Below are 15,710 nucleotides of genomic sequence, written 5' to 3'. Positions count from 1 at the left end.
CCCCCCCCCCCCCCTCAAACCACACAAACATTTTTTAAAAAGTTAAGGATTTACTAAGAAAATGCAAAGCAAAAGACTGTTCAGTTGTATTACTGAAAAAAAAACCCCTAGAAACAGCAAAGAAAAAAATAATCAGGGTTGCTAATGCAGTGACAACAGAGTTTAAAGACAACCTTGCTATGTTTCCAAAACTTAAATATTCTGAGCGTTATCAAAACATACAGTTTATGATGAACATGGAATAAAAAGCAGAACAGATGATGGAAAGAGGGTATGGCAATGACAAAGCTCGGTGTACTAGCCATATGGTAGTGTGCTCAAATAAAGTTCTAAAGAAAAAAAAAAAATCAACAAACCAAACATGAGGAATATGGATTAGGTTAGTACTGGGCAACAGAACAAAGTGCAAAGGAACTGTAAATATGACAACACTGGAAATTGGGAAGAATGGGTTTAAAGAAAAAACTAACAATTTAACAACCAGAACAGTAAGGTTCTGAAGCAACTCTTCTAGAATTGGTGGGAACCAGGAAAAGAAAGAGCTTAAGATATTCAGAAGAGAAAGGCATTACATTGTTTACAAATCCAGTCAACTAGATTGATCTAGTCCCAAACCCTGTATTCCTACAGATCCTCCTATCGCTACAGAAATATTATGGAAAAGAAGAAGAAAAAAAAAGACAGTAAGAAAACAAAGCCCCTGAGAAAACAGTCAGAACAGTGCATTTGTGCTAGAAAACAAAGAGACAGCTTGTACCAGATGTTGTTCCTAAACACAGTGCCATACTGGAAGCGTTGGCAACCACTGATATAAGGATTTTATATCTAAAAGCAGCCTAACTGAGGACTCACCTCAAAAGAATCAATAAAGGAAGACCACCAATGCCTTCCAGACTCGTGTCTAACTTTTGCAGTTTCTATTTATTGCCACTGACAACTCCATGGATTATTTTGGTTGCTGCAATTCACTGCACCGTTGCTTGACAAAACTAAAAAACAGAGGAGCACCTCAAGTACATCAGCAACATAACTTTGTTCCAAGTTTACTGGTGGCAAATAGGTAGAAAGATAATGTGAGGCAGATGTGTTGCTAACACTATGGTGTTGAGTATTTGTGGGTGATGCATTCTGGGAACCGAGATACTCCATCTACAGATGAACATTTAAGGCAGGAATGGTCTCACCTGATTATCATCACATCTCACTGCCTGCACCACAGTGACTTAGAGAGGTCCAAGCTAATGCCTTATAAAATGCTTCTACCCAGCCACACAATTCTTCCAGAAAAATGTGAGACTTTTGGAAAAATACATCCTCTTGTCTGAGAAGCCTAGCACAAAGCTGATGCTGCCCCTGACCTTAAACAAAGACATCTAATGAAGTCATGGCCAGCATCAGTTGTCAATCTACATCACTTTAACCCTTTTGCTCCAGTGTCAACAGCAACAGTCTGCCTCTGAAAGTCTGCCTCCTTCCTGCCCCCCAGTTTCCTCTTTCCTTACTTCCCTGAAGTACAACACTACCTGGGGCCTCCAAGTCCACCTCACACTGTCAAAACACAGCAGAACTGTGACAGAATGTAATATCTCTCTTCAGAAAGAAAGGGGAGGCAGAAGAAAGCTTTGTGTGCCGGGAAAAGAGTCCAGGGCTGCCTGGGAAGAAGAGAAAGAGGCTGTGTGCAACTAGAGCTACGAAGAGAAAGCAGAGTCCACAGGAAGGAGGGAACTAAGAAAAGCTGCTTCCACAGGTCTAGCTGACCTAGCTTCAGCTGAAGATTTCCCTTCTTCAGAAACAAAAACTTTTGCCTGAGAACCTTTAAAACATGTTCCTACCATCAGAGCTGAACTGGAAAAGACATGCGTTTTCTTTAAACTTTTATTCTCATGTCACCATCACTAACACTTCACTAGACACTGAACCATCAGAGTTACGGGAATGTCAACAAATTCTCCACTATTCGATTTCTTTGGTTGCAAAATCTACCCAAACTTGGGTCTTCCACAGAGCCAGATTTATTACCATAACCCTTGCTGCAATGAAGCACTTACCTGTGGGAAGTCCTTTCCCCCTCAGCCTCTCCCGAATAGCCTGGCTCCTGTCTGGCTGCAGTTTTCTATCTCCATTGCAAGAAAGTTGATCCACCTGCAAAACAGGCAGTAATGCAAAGTCAAATATTGAAACAGTGCACATTAGTATGAAACAAGTGTCCGTTATGTAAATGCACAACATAAGTCAGTGCCAAACAGTTAAGTTCAAAATGTTTTCATAAAAACAGGTTCATTAATGAGAACATCTCCTAGAATTATCCATATCCAAATAATCTGTGCATTATATTTACTATACATTTGCCTTTCCCCCCACTAAGTGTAGACTAAGTTCACAAGTTTGTAACTTAAACACATTCCACCCCTTCAGCAAACTGAAGAGACAGCAACACTAAAAAACCATGTTCCATAGTTGTACAATGACTGGAACTTGTGATTGGCCTGATGAGTTTTCTGTGTAACAGGAAGAACTGTCTCATACCACATAGTTTTTGGCTGATCCCTCACACAACTTATTACACATGTAAAATCTCATGCATTTGTGAGAAGTCTCTTCTTTAGCCCCTCAGGCACATTCCTTTTGTGTGTCAGGCTTAAGTACTCCCATTAACTTTCAACTTTTTTTTCTTTTTAATCACTACCTCCCTAAAAAGATTATTTCACATGTACAACCATTCAGAGACCATCTTATTTGCTGCAACAAATAATCTTTAGTGAGATCTTTTGATATGGTGGGAATTGGCAAAACTTGGACAGTGGCTTACTTGGGAGGCGGGAAGGAGAAATCGAGCAGCCTTCTATCCATCACAGTTACAATGCAACTCAATTAACACTAAACAAATTGAACCAAGTCTTGTGCTGTACTGCCCTTTACAAAGCATGTTAACATGGAAAGTGAACACATTCACACAGGACCTCTGGGCTGTGTGTCACAGACCACCAAATGACCAGTTATAGTTAAGACATCTCTAGCCTTTGATAAGGCCAATCAAGACTGGAGGCAAGTTGTACTATGGTAGTGAAAAAACATTTTTATATGCTTTTCTTATTAACATAAAAATTCCAGCACACATATGGAGAACTAACCATTAAAACCAGCAGGGATGCTTAGCTAAGGTGCATGAAAACACAGCAGCACAGCTATGTTGCTGTTCTGTCAATACTCAGTTCTGTTCTGTCATTCTGTCCTCGTCTTCTTGCAAAGCCAATGCAGTGACATGTTATGGATTAGGTTAAACAGGTTACTGGCAGAGGAAATATAGAACAGGAAAACTTCAGCCCTGGGTAACTGTCAGTAGTCTCACTCCTTCATTATCAACGTGGTATAGGAAACAGGAACACGGTTGGCTGGGTTCAGCTCTTCACCGGATTTTGGTACCTGCCTTGGGACTACTACTGCTGTCTTTGTCAGGCCGGTCTAGATTAGTCTGTCACACTAACCTCAGACTGCCTCTGAAAGCCTGCTGACAAGAAATTTGCTAAGTAGAAAGGGCCATTAAGAACTTGGGAGACTAATGATTCAGTCTCCACAGTGGCTGTTTCTATAGCTCGTGGCCCGATTGAAGGTTTGGATCTTTATTTTAATAGCTTCGCTGATTAAGGCCTTGTAGGCCTTTATTTCATTGAATCACAGACTAGCTCCACTTGGCAACTACACAAGACTTCAGACATTACAGCGAGGAGCACCAGACTGACAGACATAACCTCACAGACTAGACAATGCTTTGTGGAGTTCAGGCTCAGCACTATTTCTGGAGGCCTGTCAGAGTCAGTTGCTGCCAAAGATTAGACAAATGCAGGGGCCTCTCACCTCGAGCAAGCGTTTCCAAATTAGATTTATGAAGAAACTATGTAATAATTAGATCATAATTTTTTTTTTTTTTTTAAAAAGGAAGCATCATCAAGCCAAACATTTTTCACGTAATTACAGTGCTGTCTCTTCAGACACCAATTTTTACATTGGCATAACCCCTATGAGATTAAAAAAAATAAATCATCAATGATACAAAACTGGATAAAATTCAGGACCATCATGGGATATTATTCCATCAATACTAAACTGCTTGGCATTTGTTCTAATTATAAACAGAACACAGGGAAAGCAAGTATTGGTCAGAAAACAATCAAACAATATTGACAACTTATGGTGTTCCTTTCTACTTGGAGCCTTGAAATGATTTAACTATTCTGAAGTTATGTTGTAATGGTTTAGGTGAAGGCAGAAGTTGCCTGTCAGGAACAGTAACTTTGCAAGATGAGTTCATGTGGTTTCTTTCTCTTCTGAAAACAGTCTAACACATTTGTCATCATTAGACAATAACATCCTCCACAATTATATCCAAGAGCTGAGCGTAAGTGCAAGACAATTGGCACACTGCCTAAGAAGTCCCTCTTCCTGTCAATAAGTAACTCCCCAAAAGTCAAACATAGCTTTAAACAAGAAAATTCACAACAATCGTTTTTGAAGCATTTCAAGTAACAAGTCTAAGGCTCGCCCCTTAGTTCATCTTTTTTGTTCTCCTGTTTTTCCCTGCTTTTCTTTCAATGAAGACAAACAGTTCACAAAATTATCCTCCAAAACAGCAGTTGTGAATGCATATCCCAGGAGGAACTGTCAAGTTTACAAACTGTTAAAAGGGAGAGAAGCAATTCTCTCCTTTCAACAAGTCACCCATATCAAAATTGGAACACAGTAAACAAGAGGAAGAATGAATGCAGAGTGATTCTGAATTAGCACCCTTCCTCTCTTCCTGCTCATCTCTATTATTCCTCAGACTTACCCCAGACAGGCTTCCCAGAACCAGTCTGACCAACTGTTTCACATATGAAAACGAAGGGGCACAGTTACTGTTCCTTATGTGGGCACTGCAAGCATCCAGAACAGTACGTACAGATACACGGGCATAAATGACATCTTCACACATGCCGAGGAGTATGCTGTTGAGATGATCTCCAAGTTTGATAGGCTAGTGACAAACAAAACCAGGAGGAATAAAAATCAGTTTTAATAGTGACTTGTGGTACACACAGAAACAAAAGACATTCAACACAGTAAAATAACTATTCATGAGACTTATTGCCTACATTATCCGGGTGCCAGTTTGGAAGTCACCATCTAGGTGGTGAAAAAATAGCAGTTGTAGATCAGGGAACATGCATTCAGCATCTAAATTTAATTCCTACTCTACAACAATCTGGTTCAAACAAGCTGCCTGATCCATAAGGTAAGGAGACCAACACTTTCCCTTCTCAAGGGCTTAGTGAAAAGTTTCAGAGGAAGTTTTCTTTGATGTTTTTGAACATTCTGCCAGTCACAAGTATAAAATTCAATCCTCATTACAATAATTTTGTATCCCTCTGTCTGCTATGCTCATTTTCTACAGTCCCTCACCTCAGCAATATTTTGCAGCAGCTGTGTCAGAATTTCCAAAGTCCAATGACATCAACCAATATCAACAAAAAAGTAAGAAATAAAAAAGCAAAGTCACTGGTTAAGGAAGCAGAGCTTCACAGTTGTAAGACAACACCCACACGGTTAAGAACAATCTAGATTTAATTCTCCTCTACCCATTCAGTTAATCCAACACACTGTATGTGGACTACCACTCCTCAGGGTATGCAACAGTCAGTGATAACACTTGTTCTCAGATGCTGCAGGCACTTGGGACTTGAGCTTTCTGATCTGCAGCTCTCTCAAAGTGGGTAGTTACCCACAAAATACAAGCACTGTTGTGGGTTTTGTGTCACAGAGCACTTCATTATGATCTTCCCTGTATTAGTACTCTTAAATTGTACCATTAAAAGAAAAAATTATTCTGGACCACTCTGTTAAGGTAGGCTTTTCTCATCTATCTGTTTACCATTTTTAACTAATTGTAAAAATCACTCCTGTTTTCAGCCACACTCCCAGCAGAGCAGCAGTTCATTAACCAATGTAAGCAGGCAAACATGGAAAGAAAAAAAAAAAAAAGTTGGAAAATCTGCACATGCAAATTTTAAAAGTAATGCCACACACAGGCTGTCCTTTTGACTTCACTAATTTCACAGGGCAGAGGCACTGCATGAGAACATCCCAAAGGTAAATTCTAGACTTCTGTTCACCCCCTTTCTTTCCAGGTATATCTCACCACACTGTCTTTGCAAAAATACTGTTCTATCAAAAGGTAGAGCACTCCTTCACACTGCATTACTGTGAAACTGCTGCTACAATCTAATATCAAAAGAAGAAACAAAGAAAAAGGGGACTAAAATTCATGCCTACTTTCTGCTCAGCACCTACCTCTACCTACTTTAAGTCACTCTCTCACTACTGCTGAATACTTTTCCTTTCATCTATAAGACAGGAGAGCAAATAAAGGGGATAACTGTCTAAAAATGCTGGGGCTTCTAGGGCAGGCACAGTAGGCATTACAAATAAGTATCCCTAAAACAGTCATAGCTTCAAATTTTCGGACTTGGATTCAGGCAGCTACTTGAAAATCGGTACAACTGAGAACTCAGATACCATCCTGTTAAAGAAGATATTAGAAACTAAACACAAATTGCCAAACAGCCTTTCAAAATTTCCTTCCTTACCCTTACACATGACACCAACTAGTAGGACTGAACCCAAATATGAAACAGAAACTTCTTATCTCCTTGAGCTGCACAATGCTATGCGAAATCCCGCAACTGCAAGTCAATCACTAAATGCTTTTTCAGATGCATTTCCTCTTATTTTCACTCTTTTGGATACTGACTTCTAAAAGTCTAACTGGAGGTGGAGAAGGAGCTGATGAATCACATCATCTTCTATCAGTTTTGGAAAGACAGTCTGGGAGTTCTGCTGTGTGTGCGAAATAACCCCATTGAGCAATAACACTCAGCTCTAAGCAGTCTGCAACTGTGTCTGCATTGACTGACAAGTCAATTGTTCCAAACAGTTCATACCATTTCTTGGCCATTGTGTAACATAAGTATCTGTATTTGCCAAGTCCAGACTCAGAGAAGTTGTGGCAGCACTGAGAACAAGTTGCTTTATTATGAGTAAAGCAAGGATGTTATTTAAATATTTGTTTTTATATAAGCCTAAACCAAACCAAGTCATTTTCTCTTTTGTCAGCAGCTTTAACTATTGTCTTTCAGCCTGTGACACTACAGGATAGACTAGCTCAGATGTATCTTCATGGAAACTAACAAAAATGTAGTATCAGCACCTACTGTATGCAAGACAACACCACTGCCACCACCCTCACACACTCCACAGGAAAAAGCTCCAAGAACAAGAAAGAAACCCTGTTCTTCAGTGCCTCATTATGACACCCTGCCATGTTAACTCAAACACAGATTCTGTCAAACCATCATGTCTGAATTTGCAATATTAAACAAAACCAAATCTAAACTTACCTGACTCTGAGGAACTTCATGGTCAGCTCCCCAAAAGAGTGCCATACCAAGAGAATAAATATGAACCTGTCATAAGACAGAAGGCATTCGTCAACTCATTGAACAGGACAGGAAATGCAAAGCAGAACTTTAAAGTAGAGCAACTACACATCATTTTGTCTATATATATTCCTGGTATTTAAGCTCAGTTGTCTCTCAAATTATTCTCCTTTGTCAAGAGGGTCAGAGAAGCAAATTCTACTGCTGTGAAACATACTGCATCTAACTAGTGCCTCTGTCTTCTCTTGTTCAATTTTAAGCTTTCATCTCACATTGAAGCCAGAAGCACATGTAATCCATGGCATCAGCCTGGTGTGGGGTTCAGACTGCATGATGTCCAGTGATCCTTAAAACTTCAGTCTGAAGACAAGGCAGATCTTAGCAGGACCAAAACAATGGGCTACTACTGTCAAGAGATCCCCAAAATTGGTATTAAAGGAAAAAAAGGAATGAACATAAGTATCAATGTCTAAAGCCTTAATTTATTATTGATGTTTGATACAAACACATTAATCATTACACATACAATTAACGATTAACACAAAATTTAATGAAATTAATATTTATTTAACATATTAAACCCATCAGGACAGGGAATAAAACCTTTAAATAATTCAGAATTAAGAACACAAACCCATATTTCCTTGTAGGTTACTGAAAACAAAATGAAAACAAACAGGCGAGTGAAGAAAAAAAAGAGAAGCTTTTCTGGACCGTGTAACTCAGAGTAGCGATGGCTCTTTCTTCCAAGTTATTAGTAATATTTGTGCTACTTAAAGCATCAAGTTTATTAAATAATTGTGCAGGCAATGAACAACAATTACAGGGACAGCAATAAATTAAAAGCAATTTGCTTAAGTCAGCCTCTTCACTAACAACAAGCAAAACATCTTACTTACATCCTAGGTATATATATTGACAAGATCTGTCCCTACTCAGGTATTTCATATACAGATTTTAAAAACTTCAGTGTAAATTGAGTGTACAAAGGTAATGAATGGATCTAACAGAACCTATGAAATGTTAAAAATAATTTTCTTCTTCCCAAAGTAAATACATAGTGTTGTTAAAAATTACACATCTAGAACTAGCTTAAGGTTGTACAAGAGAATTCATCTCTGTACTGAGGAGTCACTTAGCCTACTTATGACAACAGAATATATTCTCAAAGACTCAGAAAAGGATGACAGATGTTTTTCTTTTCACTTCAGATTGCTTGAAAGACATTTGCACCATTACGGCACTGTGCCAGGAATTAACCCCAAAACACAAGTATGATGTCTTTTTAGACTTCTACTGTAAAACAGAAAAAAGTTTCCTTTTAAAGTATTTAGAAGAGCAATACGCAACTTTGTGACAGGGTAAGGAAGTAATAACTACACTTAAAAGCAACATGTTTTTAAAATTGTTCTTGTAAATTCAATGTGTTTTATTCATATAAAATTGGAATTCAACAGAGAACGCTGCAAATGAAGCCAACTATACCACAAGCAAATGGCAAGACCAGACCCAAGAACTCACCTTTCTCACTCTACCTAGAAGACAAATATGAGGAAAAAACCCACCTCTATCAGGAAGAAGAAGATAGGACAGAAGTCACAGACAAGCACTGAGGGTTCTGTTAATACTACTGCACCATTCAGCCAGAAACATTATCTTTCAAATATTATAAAAATTGTTCTGCATCTGGTTTATTACCCTTACAACTGAAATACTAAACAGTCTTCCTTACGTATCTAGATATACCACAGCTATGCAAAAAAAGGTGAATATACTCTCACGGTAATAATACATGCAAAGAAAATCTTTTCAGAAAAAAACAACCACACAAAAAATCCCCCAAAATTCAAACAAAAAAGCTCCCAACTTCTCCCATCCCTCAAAAATGCAAGAATAGCACTTAAAAAGTCTACTATAAAAATTGTTAATTCTAATCACAGAAGTGGGTCAAGGTCCTAACTAAGTCTGTCAGTGTTCAAGAAGCATTTGGACAATGCTCTTAAGATACACGATATTTGGACTGGATGATCTACAAGGTCTTTTCCAACCTTGATGATTCTGTGATTAATTTTTATGTTGCCGTCTGTGGAATCTGGAGTTGGACTCAACAATTCTTGCAAGTGCCTTCCAACTCAGGATATTCTATCATTCTATGCTTCTAAGCTTCAACATAATGGAAGATATTTCCAAAATGGAGAAGTGCATCATCCTCAACAAAGATATTAATGTACAACCATGCAGTGAGACCTCTAAACTAAAACATGCTACCCTACTAACCTATCTGAAAAGAGCTTTCTAAATAAAAGCAAAGTGAACCAGTTTGTGATGAGTTACTCCACCAATGGTATTTCAAGCCCTGTATTAACTTAAGGAGATTTTTCCAATTTTCCAAGTAAGGCCTTTCAAAGTTACTTGCAAGCCACTACTATATAGAAAACAAAAATGTATACGTATCAGTTAAACTGATCTTTGGATTTTAATGTAATGCCTGCACACATATCACGCAACTCTCTCCTACTTCATATTCCTTAACATCAAAAACCAGATAAATAGTCATACTGATGCTTGACCAGCATTAGAAATTCGTAAGAGGAACTGTCAAACTGCTTACTATAGATGTGACAGCCTTAGGTTGTGTCACATAGTCAGGAAGGGGAAGAAAAAAAAAGATAAATCCCACAAGAGTCTGTTTACAAGATCATCACTTCTTGAGGTTTATGCAGCATTCCAGCATGAAAATGACACAAAACCCATCTATTGAAAAACTGTGTTGTAAAAACCCAAAGAATTTGGCTAATTCCAAATGATCAGTAACTCATGTTTTTGTACAGTAGTACCCAATAACCATTCAGATTTAAAATATCCTTCTCTTTCTCTCTAGATGAAATAACCTTTGATTTAGAAACACGACATGCCTCTCAAAAATGAAAGCATTTACTCAAAAATTCTAGCTGATTTTTGTATTATACTTCTAATATTTTCTACATTATATAAATCAACATCAAATTCATTGCCCAAATTAATCTTTCATTATAATTTTGAACAGTTTGCTTACTCCATTTCCAATAAGCTTGCAGTAAGCTCAGACTTATTTTGTATTCAAATTGACTGGGTATCTTAGAATCAAATGAGTATTCACTGACTACCAGTTTTTCTAAATTTTTTTTTAAATACATTGCTACTTTGTGTTATCAAGTAAAGTCATAACTCAAAACATGAATGCAACCCTGTCACTGTGTTACAAGGCCTTAAGAAACAAGATGTCTTTCTGCCTTCAGCAGCTTTCAGACACAGTCTGATTTCAGAACCAAAAAGGAACACACTGAAGATTTCCCATAAATAAATTCAGTGAAGTACAGCAAGTTGTGACAGAAAAACAAACAAAAAGTTTAAGTATGTTGTTACCAGTCAGCATGTGCAAAGCAAGATCTAAGAAACATGAAGTCAGCATATCAAAACAAATAACCAGTGTACCATTCAAGACATAGTTTAATAGAAATGCAAAGTGAAACAGTAAAAAAAGAAGGACGCACATACAAGCTATTTGTCAGCCCTACTAACTTCAACTAATAAAGCCATAAGAGGACAAAAATTTTTGTAGAAAGCTATGTTTCAGGTAGTTTTCTCTTTCCACATAAGCAAGTTAAGAAAATAAATGCAAGAGGACTGACATGTTTGGAGCATTTCGCACAAATGTACTATACTGTGTAGTTCCCAATCAGGGGATTATAGACCAGTATTAGAGATACTCTGGTCTTTTCTTTTCCCTGATGCATTATCAAAGATTATTTTAACATGTATTGGTATTGCCATCACGACAAGACTTCAATTCTTTGTACACAATAGTACATTTCTAAGAATTCAACTCGAGGGTCTTGCATGAGCAAACGCAGGATGAGGAACTCACAGATCCCTGTCCTTCACTGCACCCAGACATGAATATCACACTGGGAGAATAGCTGCATGATTTATCCACAAGGCTTTAAACTGAGAACAAGAATGGTAGCAGTGTTTTCTTCAAATGTTTTTGTACCATCCCAGGCTATCAGCACAGTTAATTTTTCCTCCCCAGCGTGTGCAAAACACATGCAGAAATCAAGTGGAGTTCAAACACAAAACTAGTTAATTCATCTCAAACCCGAAGCCTGAAGCTTCAACCTAATGCTAAAGCTGAATACCACAAGCAAAAGGGTTTTATTTAGTTTATACATGACTATATGAGTAATTTGCTTACATAAAGCCAAAGCTTTTGTATGTCCACATCCAACTGTTTCCCAATGAAAACAGCAACACAGTTGCTGTGGCCTAGAGTCTCAATTTTGTCATATCCTTCCAAAAAGCAAAGTTATACTGATATCATGAAATCAATTCACACAGTCATAATCAGAGAGGATTAATCAGTGCTACATGTATGCAGAATGCCAGTATTTGGTCATCGCTGATTGATATGCTCTGTGCTGGAGTTTACAGGCCACAGTGGTCCCTCTGAGTACTTCCTTCCTAAAGATTAAGAAACATCATAGCACAGCTTGCAATCGTAACAGTTCTCTATTTCAAAAATGAAAAAAGTAACACCCTGAATGAACACTGGTACAGAACAAACAGCTCTGATGAAAGTCACAAACATGTCATTTCAAAACTTTTCTCTGGCATTTTTAAATGCCTGTTTTGTATATTAATTTCAGAGTTGGCACTAGAGGTAACATTACTGTCTTCAACAGTGTTGTCTCTCTTGAAAGGAGATAAAAAATTCCAACAGTATGACTACACAGCTTGGCAGCTGCATCCTACATAACTGATCCAAAAATTTGCATTGATGTCAGTGTTATTTTTACTTCTCTATTAAAAATTTCAACCTAGGTTGCTAATTACTTATAGTTTTGTCATAGATAAAATTATATACATATTTTATTACACCGTTAATTTTGACTATACTGCAGGGAAAGAAGGATGTCTAAAGAGTTTGCAAGTAACTGAGGAAAAAGTGATTTTTGGTAAGTATTCAGTGATACAGTTCTAAATAAAACTGACTATATACAAGGTTTAGAAGGAAAAAAAAAAGCTGCAAACAAAATACTCACCACAGAAAACATGTTTTAATAGTCCTTGTGCACACAACAGCAATTAATGCCAACACTGGTTTCCTCTAGATTAAGAGCATGTTGCTGTTCTTCCTGAAGGAATACTGCCAAATGTCATAATTGTTCCCTGATTATAACACTGGCTTCCTTCTCTAAGGATTACCAATCCAGAGAAACCAAAGAGATGGAAATAGAGCTCAGTTTCCTTCTTACTCCCACCTCTAAATATCTTTGACTAGGCCAAGGGAATGGTTTACTGGGAAAAGTGTTACCATTTGCAACACATTATGGTTAAGAAAACATTTGAGAAGGTAGTCATTTTGACTGTGCCTATCAATGACCTGGAGGAGATCACATATAACAAACCTCACATGACAGAACATTTACCTTTAGGGAAGAGTTAAAAAAGGAAGGTGGAAAGGAACAACTCTGCACACAACTGAGGAATACTTACGGTAATTAAAACAAACTTCTTCTGAGATGAGTGTAGAACATCCCATTTTTTTGAAGCCCTGGACTGCTTGAGTAATGCCTTTGCTCACCTCTCAGATGCATTTTGCCAACAAAATGTAAAGAAATTAAAATTGTTGATGTCACTGAAATCTTTTAGAAAAAGGCAAAATGTTGCTCACTACCAGTTTGATGGTATTTTATTCTGTGCAGCCACTGTCCAAGTATGGCTGTCAGCAGAACACATAACAGGGATCTGCACACAGACACTTCTTTCTAAGTGCCTACAATCATATTCACTACTCCACTTCTACAGACAAAAACAAAGGAGGATCTCTCCCCCTCTCACAAAATAAATCAACAATTACGCACAGCAATCAAGAACCACAGGGAGACAAAAAGGACAGTTTAAAGCAATTTTGTGAAGGGATCAACAGCAAAAGACAACAGCTGTCTGCCAAGGAAGAGCTACATTACCTTTTCAACATCTGACAAAGACGATAGAGAGTGGTTCTGCAGAACCTCAGGTGCTGTGAATGCTCGCAGGTCTTGTTGGGAGACATTTTCATCAGTAAATGATACACTGCCAGATGGAAGCAACAGGAGAGACCACGGAGAAATGATGAAACCCAGAGCAGTAGGATCAGCTGTATTTGAAAGGAAAAAAACCCAGTCAAGTTAAAGCAATTGTTTGATGCCCTTGCTTGATGTTATTTTATTTGCTCAAAGACATATTTAATATCCTACATATTATTAATGGAATAGATTCATGCTTCCTTTTCCACTTGCAGTGCTTCATAGCCACAACCACCTCAATTTTAATCACACTAAGTAGTAACATGCATCTTTTTTGACTATTCTTCGCTATTATTCATACCAGCAAGGTCAAGAAGAGTCTGCTAAAATACTGACAAACTGTCCTGTCCTCAAGTTATTTCATTTATGTTACAACTGACATACAAAATGATCACATTTGGTAGTGTACATGTCATTAATTCCTAAAATAAGAATGGAGTTAACCGCTATACTAATATAGCGCTGCTGCTGTGACAATGATCTGAAGAGAGAAGACAAATGTAGTAGAGAGGAAATACACCTCATTAGAGTAGCTGACAGAACCAGACAAAAAGGAAAAGTTTTGGGGCACAGAAGTCTTTTTTAGCCTAAAAAAAAAAAATAAAAAATTTCAAAAGTAAAGAAGGAAATAATAATTCTAGGCAGTAGTGGAAGTGAGTAAATAAACCTGAAACCTTAGTAAGATTGCCCATTCAAACCCTGTGAACAATACTTGAAAATAGCAAAACAAGCACTGATATAAGAGAACCAAGAGCAACAAAGAAAACCTTCTATAACATGACTATGCAATTTGCCAGCTAGGATTTTGATGTCTGATAATACTGCTGTCAAACTTCTGGTCACAAACCTACTGAAAGAAAAAAAAAAAACAAAAAACCAAAACGCGCGGGGGGTGTGTGTGGGACAGGACACAGCAAGAAACAGGCCACACACACAGGGGAAGGTGTTAAAACCCCAAACTCTACCTTGAAAGTAAAAGTTAACTAAGACAGGAAAAAGAAGACCATTTATTTGAATCTTTTTTTTTTTTCCCCCTCAAACAGTAAATCAGCTCAGTTTCACTCGAGGAGTCATAAGCTTTATTCTAAGTAAAAATAAAAGTTAATTTATTTTTCCATAGGCAAAGAGGCAGTTGCTCTGTTTTCTGCTACATGATATATCAAAGATCTGAGGAAATTGTTGAAGCATTCTGAAGGATAAGTCTTTCTTTTCCCTCTACATAGTAAGCAGCAACAGCAGAATAATAATTTCCTCCTTCAGCTCCATCATAAACATTTTCCACTCTCCTATCAGCTCAGGATGTTCCTACAGTGCTGGTTCCTAGCCTGTTCAATTATCTTGTAATCTAGAATATTTCTAATCTTCTAGGAAATGTATTCAGTTACTACTTGTAGGTATCAGATGTAAAAGGATCTATCAATTAAGTCCTTCAATTTCTTCAACTCCCCCTTCTTCCAAAAGCACCTAAGAAATTACTTTTAGGCTATCTACATTCTGTGACATCAAAGCAAAACTGTATTAGTAACTTGGTAGTACAATTATCCAGAAAAACCTGGAGCTCAGAAAATCTTCCCTAGTACCAATGTGTGCAAGAGGCATCATTCAGCAGACAATCCAATAATTCATTTTTCAGTCTAAGACTAACATACACATTTTTCTGAACATACCTGAAATCACTATGCAGAATTTTGTTTTAGAAAGGAAAAAACCCAACATTGAGGGCAACAAACATTCTAGAAACAGAAAGATCCTACAGAGTCTACTTCAAAGTAGTTATTTCAAATTGTTTAATCACCCCAAGAACCAAAAGGAGTTTGTTATAGTTTTTCTAAAAGGTTTTAAAATGCTAGTGTATTCTGCTGAAAGCCAGTATGACAAGCTTAGGATTCACAGTTTAGAACTGGTTTCCCCCTGCTCTGCTTTTAATGACATACAAGAGAGGCTCAGTCTTCTTGCCTCAGGGGAGTGCCTTTCATTGCTCCAGCTTTCTCAACTGGATCCAAAAGAAATAAGTAATTGATGGATGGTATCTCTGATCATGTAGGCTAAACCAATTTAAGCTCTCACACAGAACTGCTGAGCTCCCCATGGAAACCAGAGATCTCTGTCACACACACAAAAAATGCCCCCAAAC

General features: G+C 37.7%; 1 protein-coding gene across 4 annotated transcripts in view; it reads right to left on the bottom strand.

Moving 5' to 3' along the window:
• PTPN13 (protein tyrosine phosphatase, non-receptor type 13) overlaps positions 1-15,710 on the bottom strand; it is a 111,808-nt gene that overhangs the window by 74,513 nt on the left and 21,585 nt on the right. For all 4 annotated transcript variants that reach the window (XM_026847680.1, XM_026847682.1, XM_026847681.1 and 1 more), the window contains exons 3-6: positions 13,478-13,647; positions 7,431-7,496; positions 4,826-5,011; positions 2,049-2,142 (exon numbers count right to left, since the gene is read on the bottom strand). In XM_026847680.1, the coding sequence (XP_026703481.1) occupies positions 2,049-2,142; positions 4,826-5,011; positions 7,431-7,496; positions 13,478-13,647 (516 nt within the window). The remainder of the gene's footprint in view (positions 1-2,048; positions 2,143-4,825; positions 5,012-7,430; positions 7,497-13,477; positions 13,648-15,710) is intronic.

The sequence above is a fragment of the Athene cunicularia genome, assembly GCF_003259725.1.
Source record: "Athene cunicularia isolate RWA chromosome 4 unlocalized genomic scaffold, athCun1 chr4_part2, whole genome shotgun sequence".
Lineage (NCBI taxonomy): Eukaryota > Metazoa > Chordata > Aves > Strigiformes > Strigidae > Athene > Athene cunicularia.
This window is presented reverse-complemented; position numbering and strand designations above follow the sequence as displayed.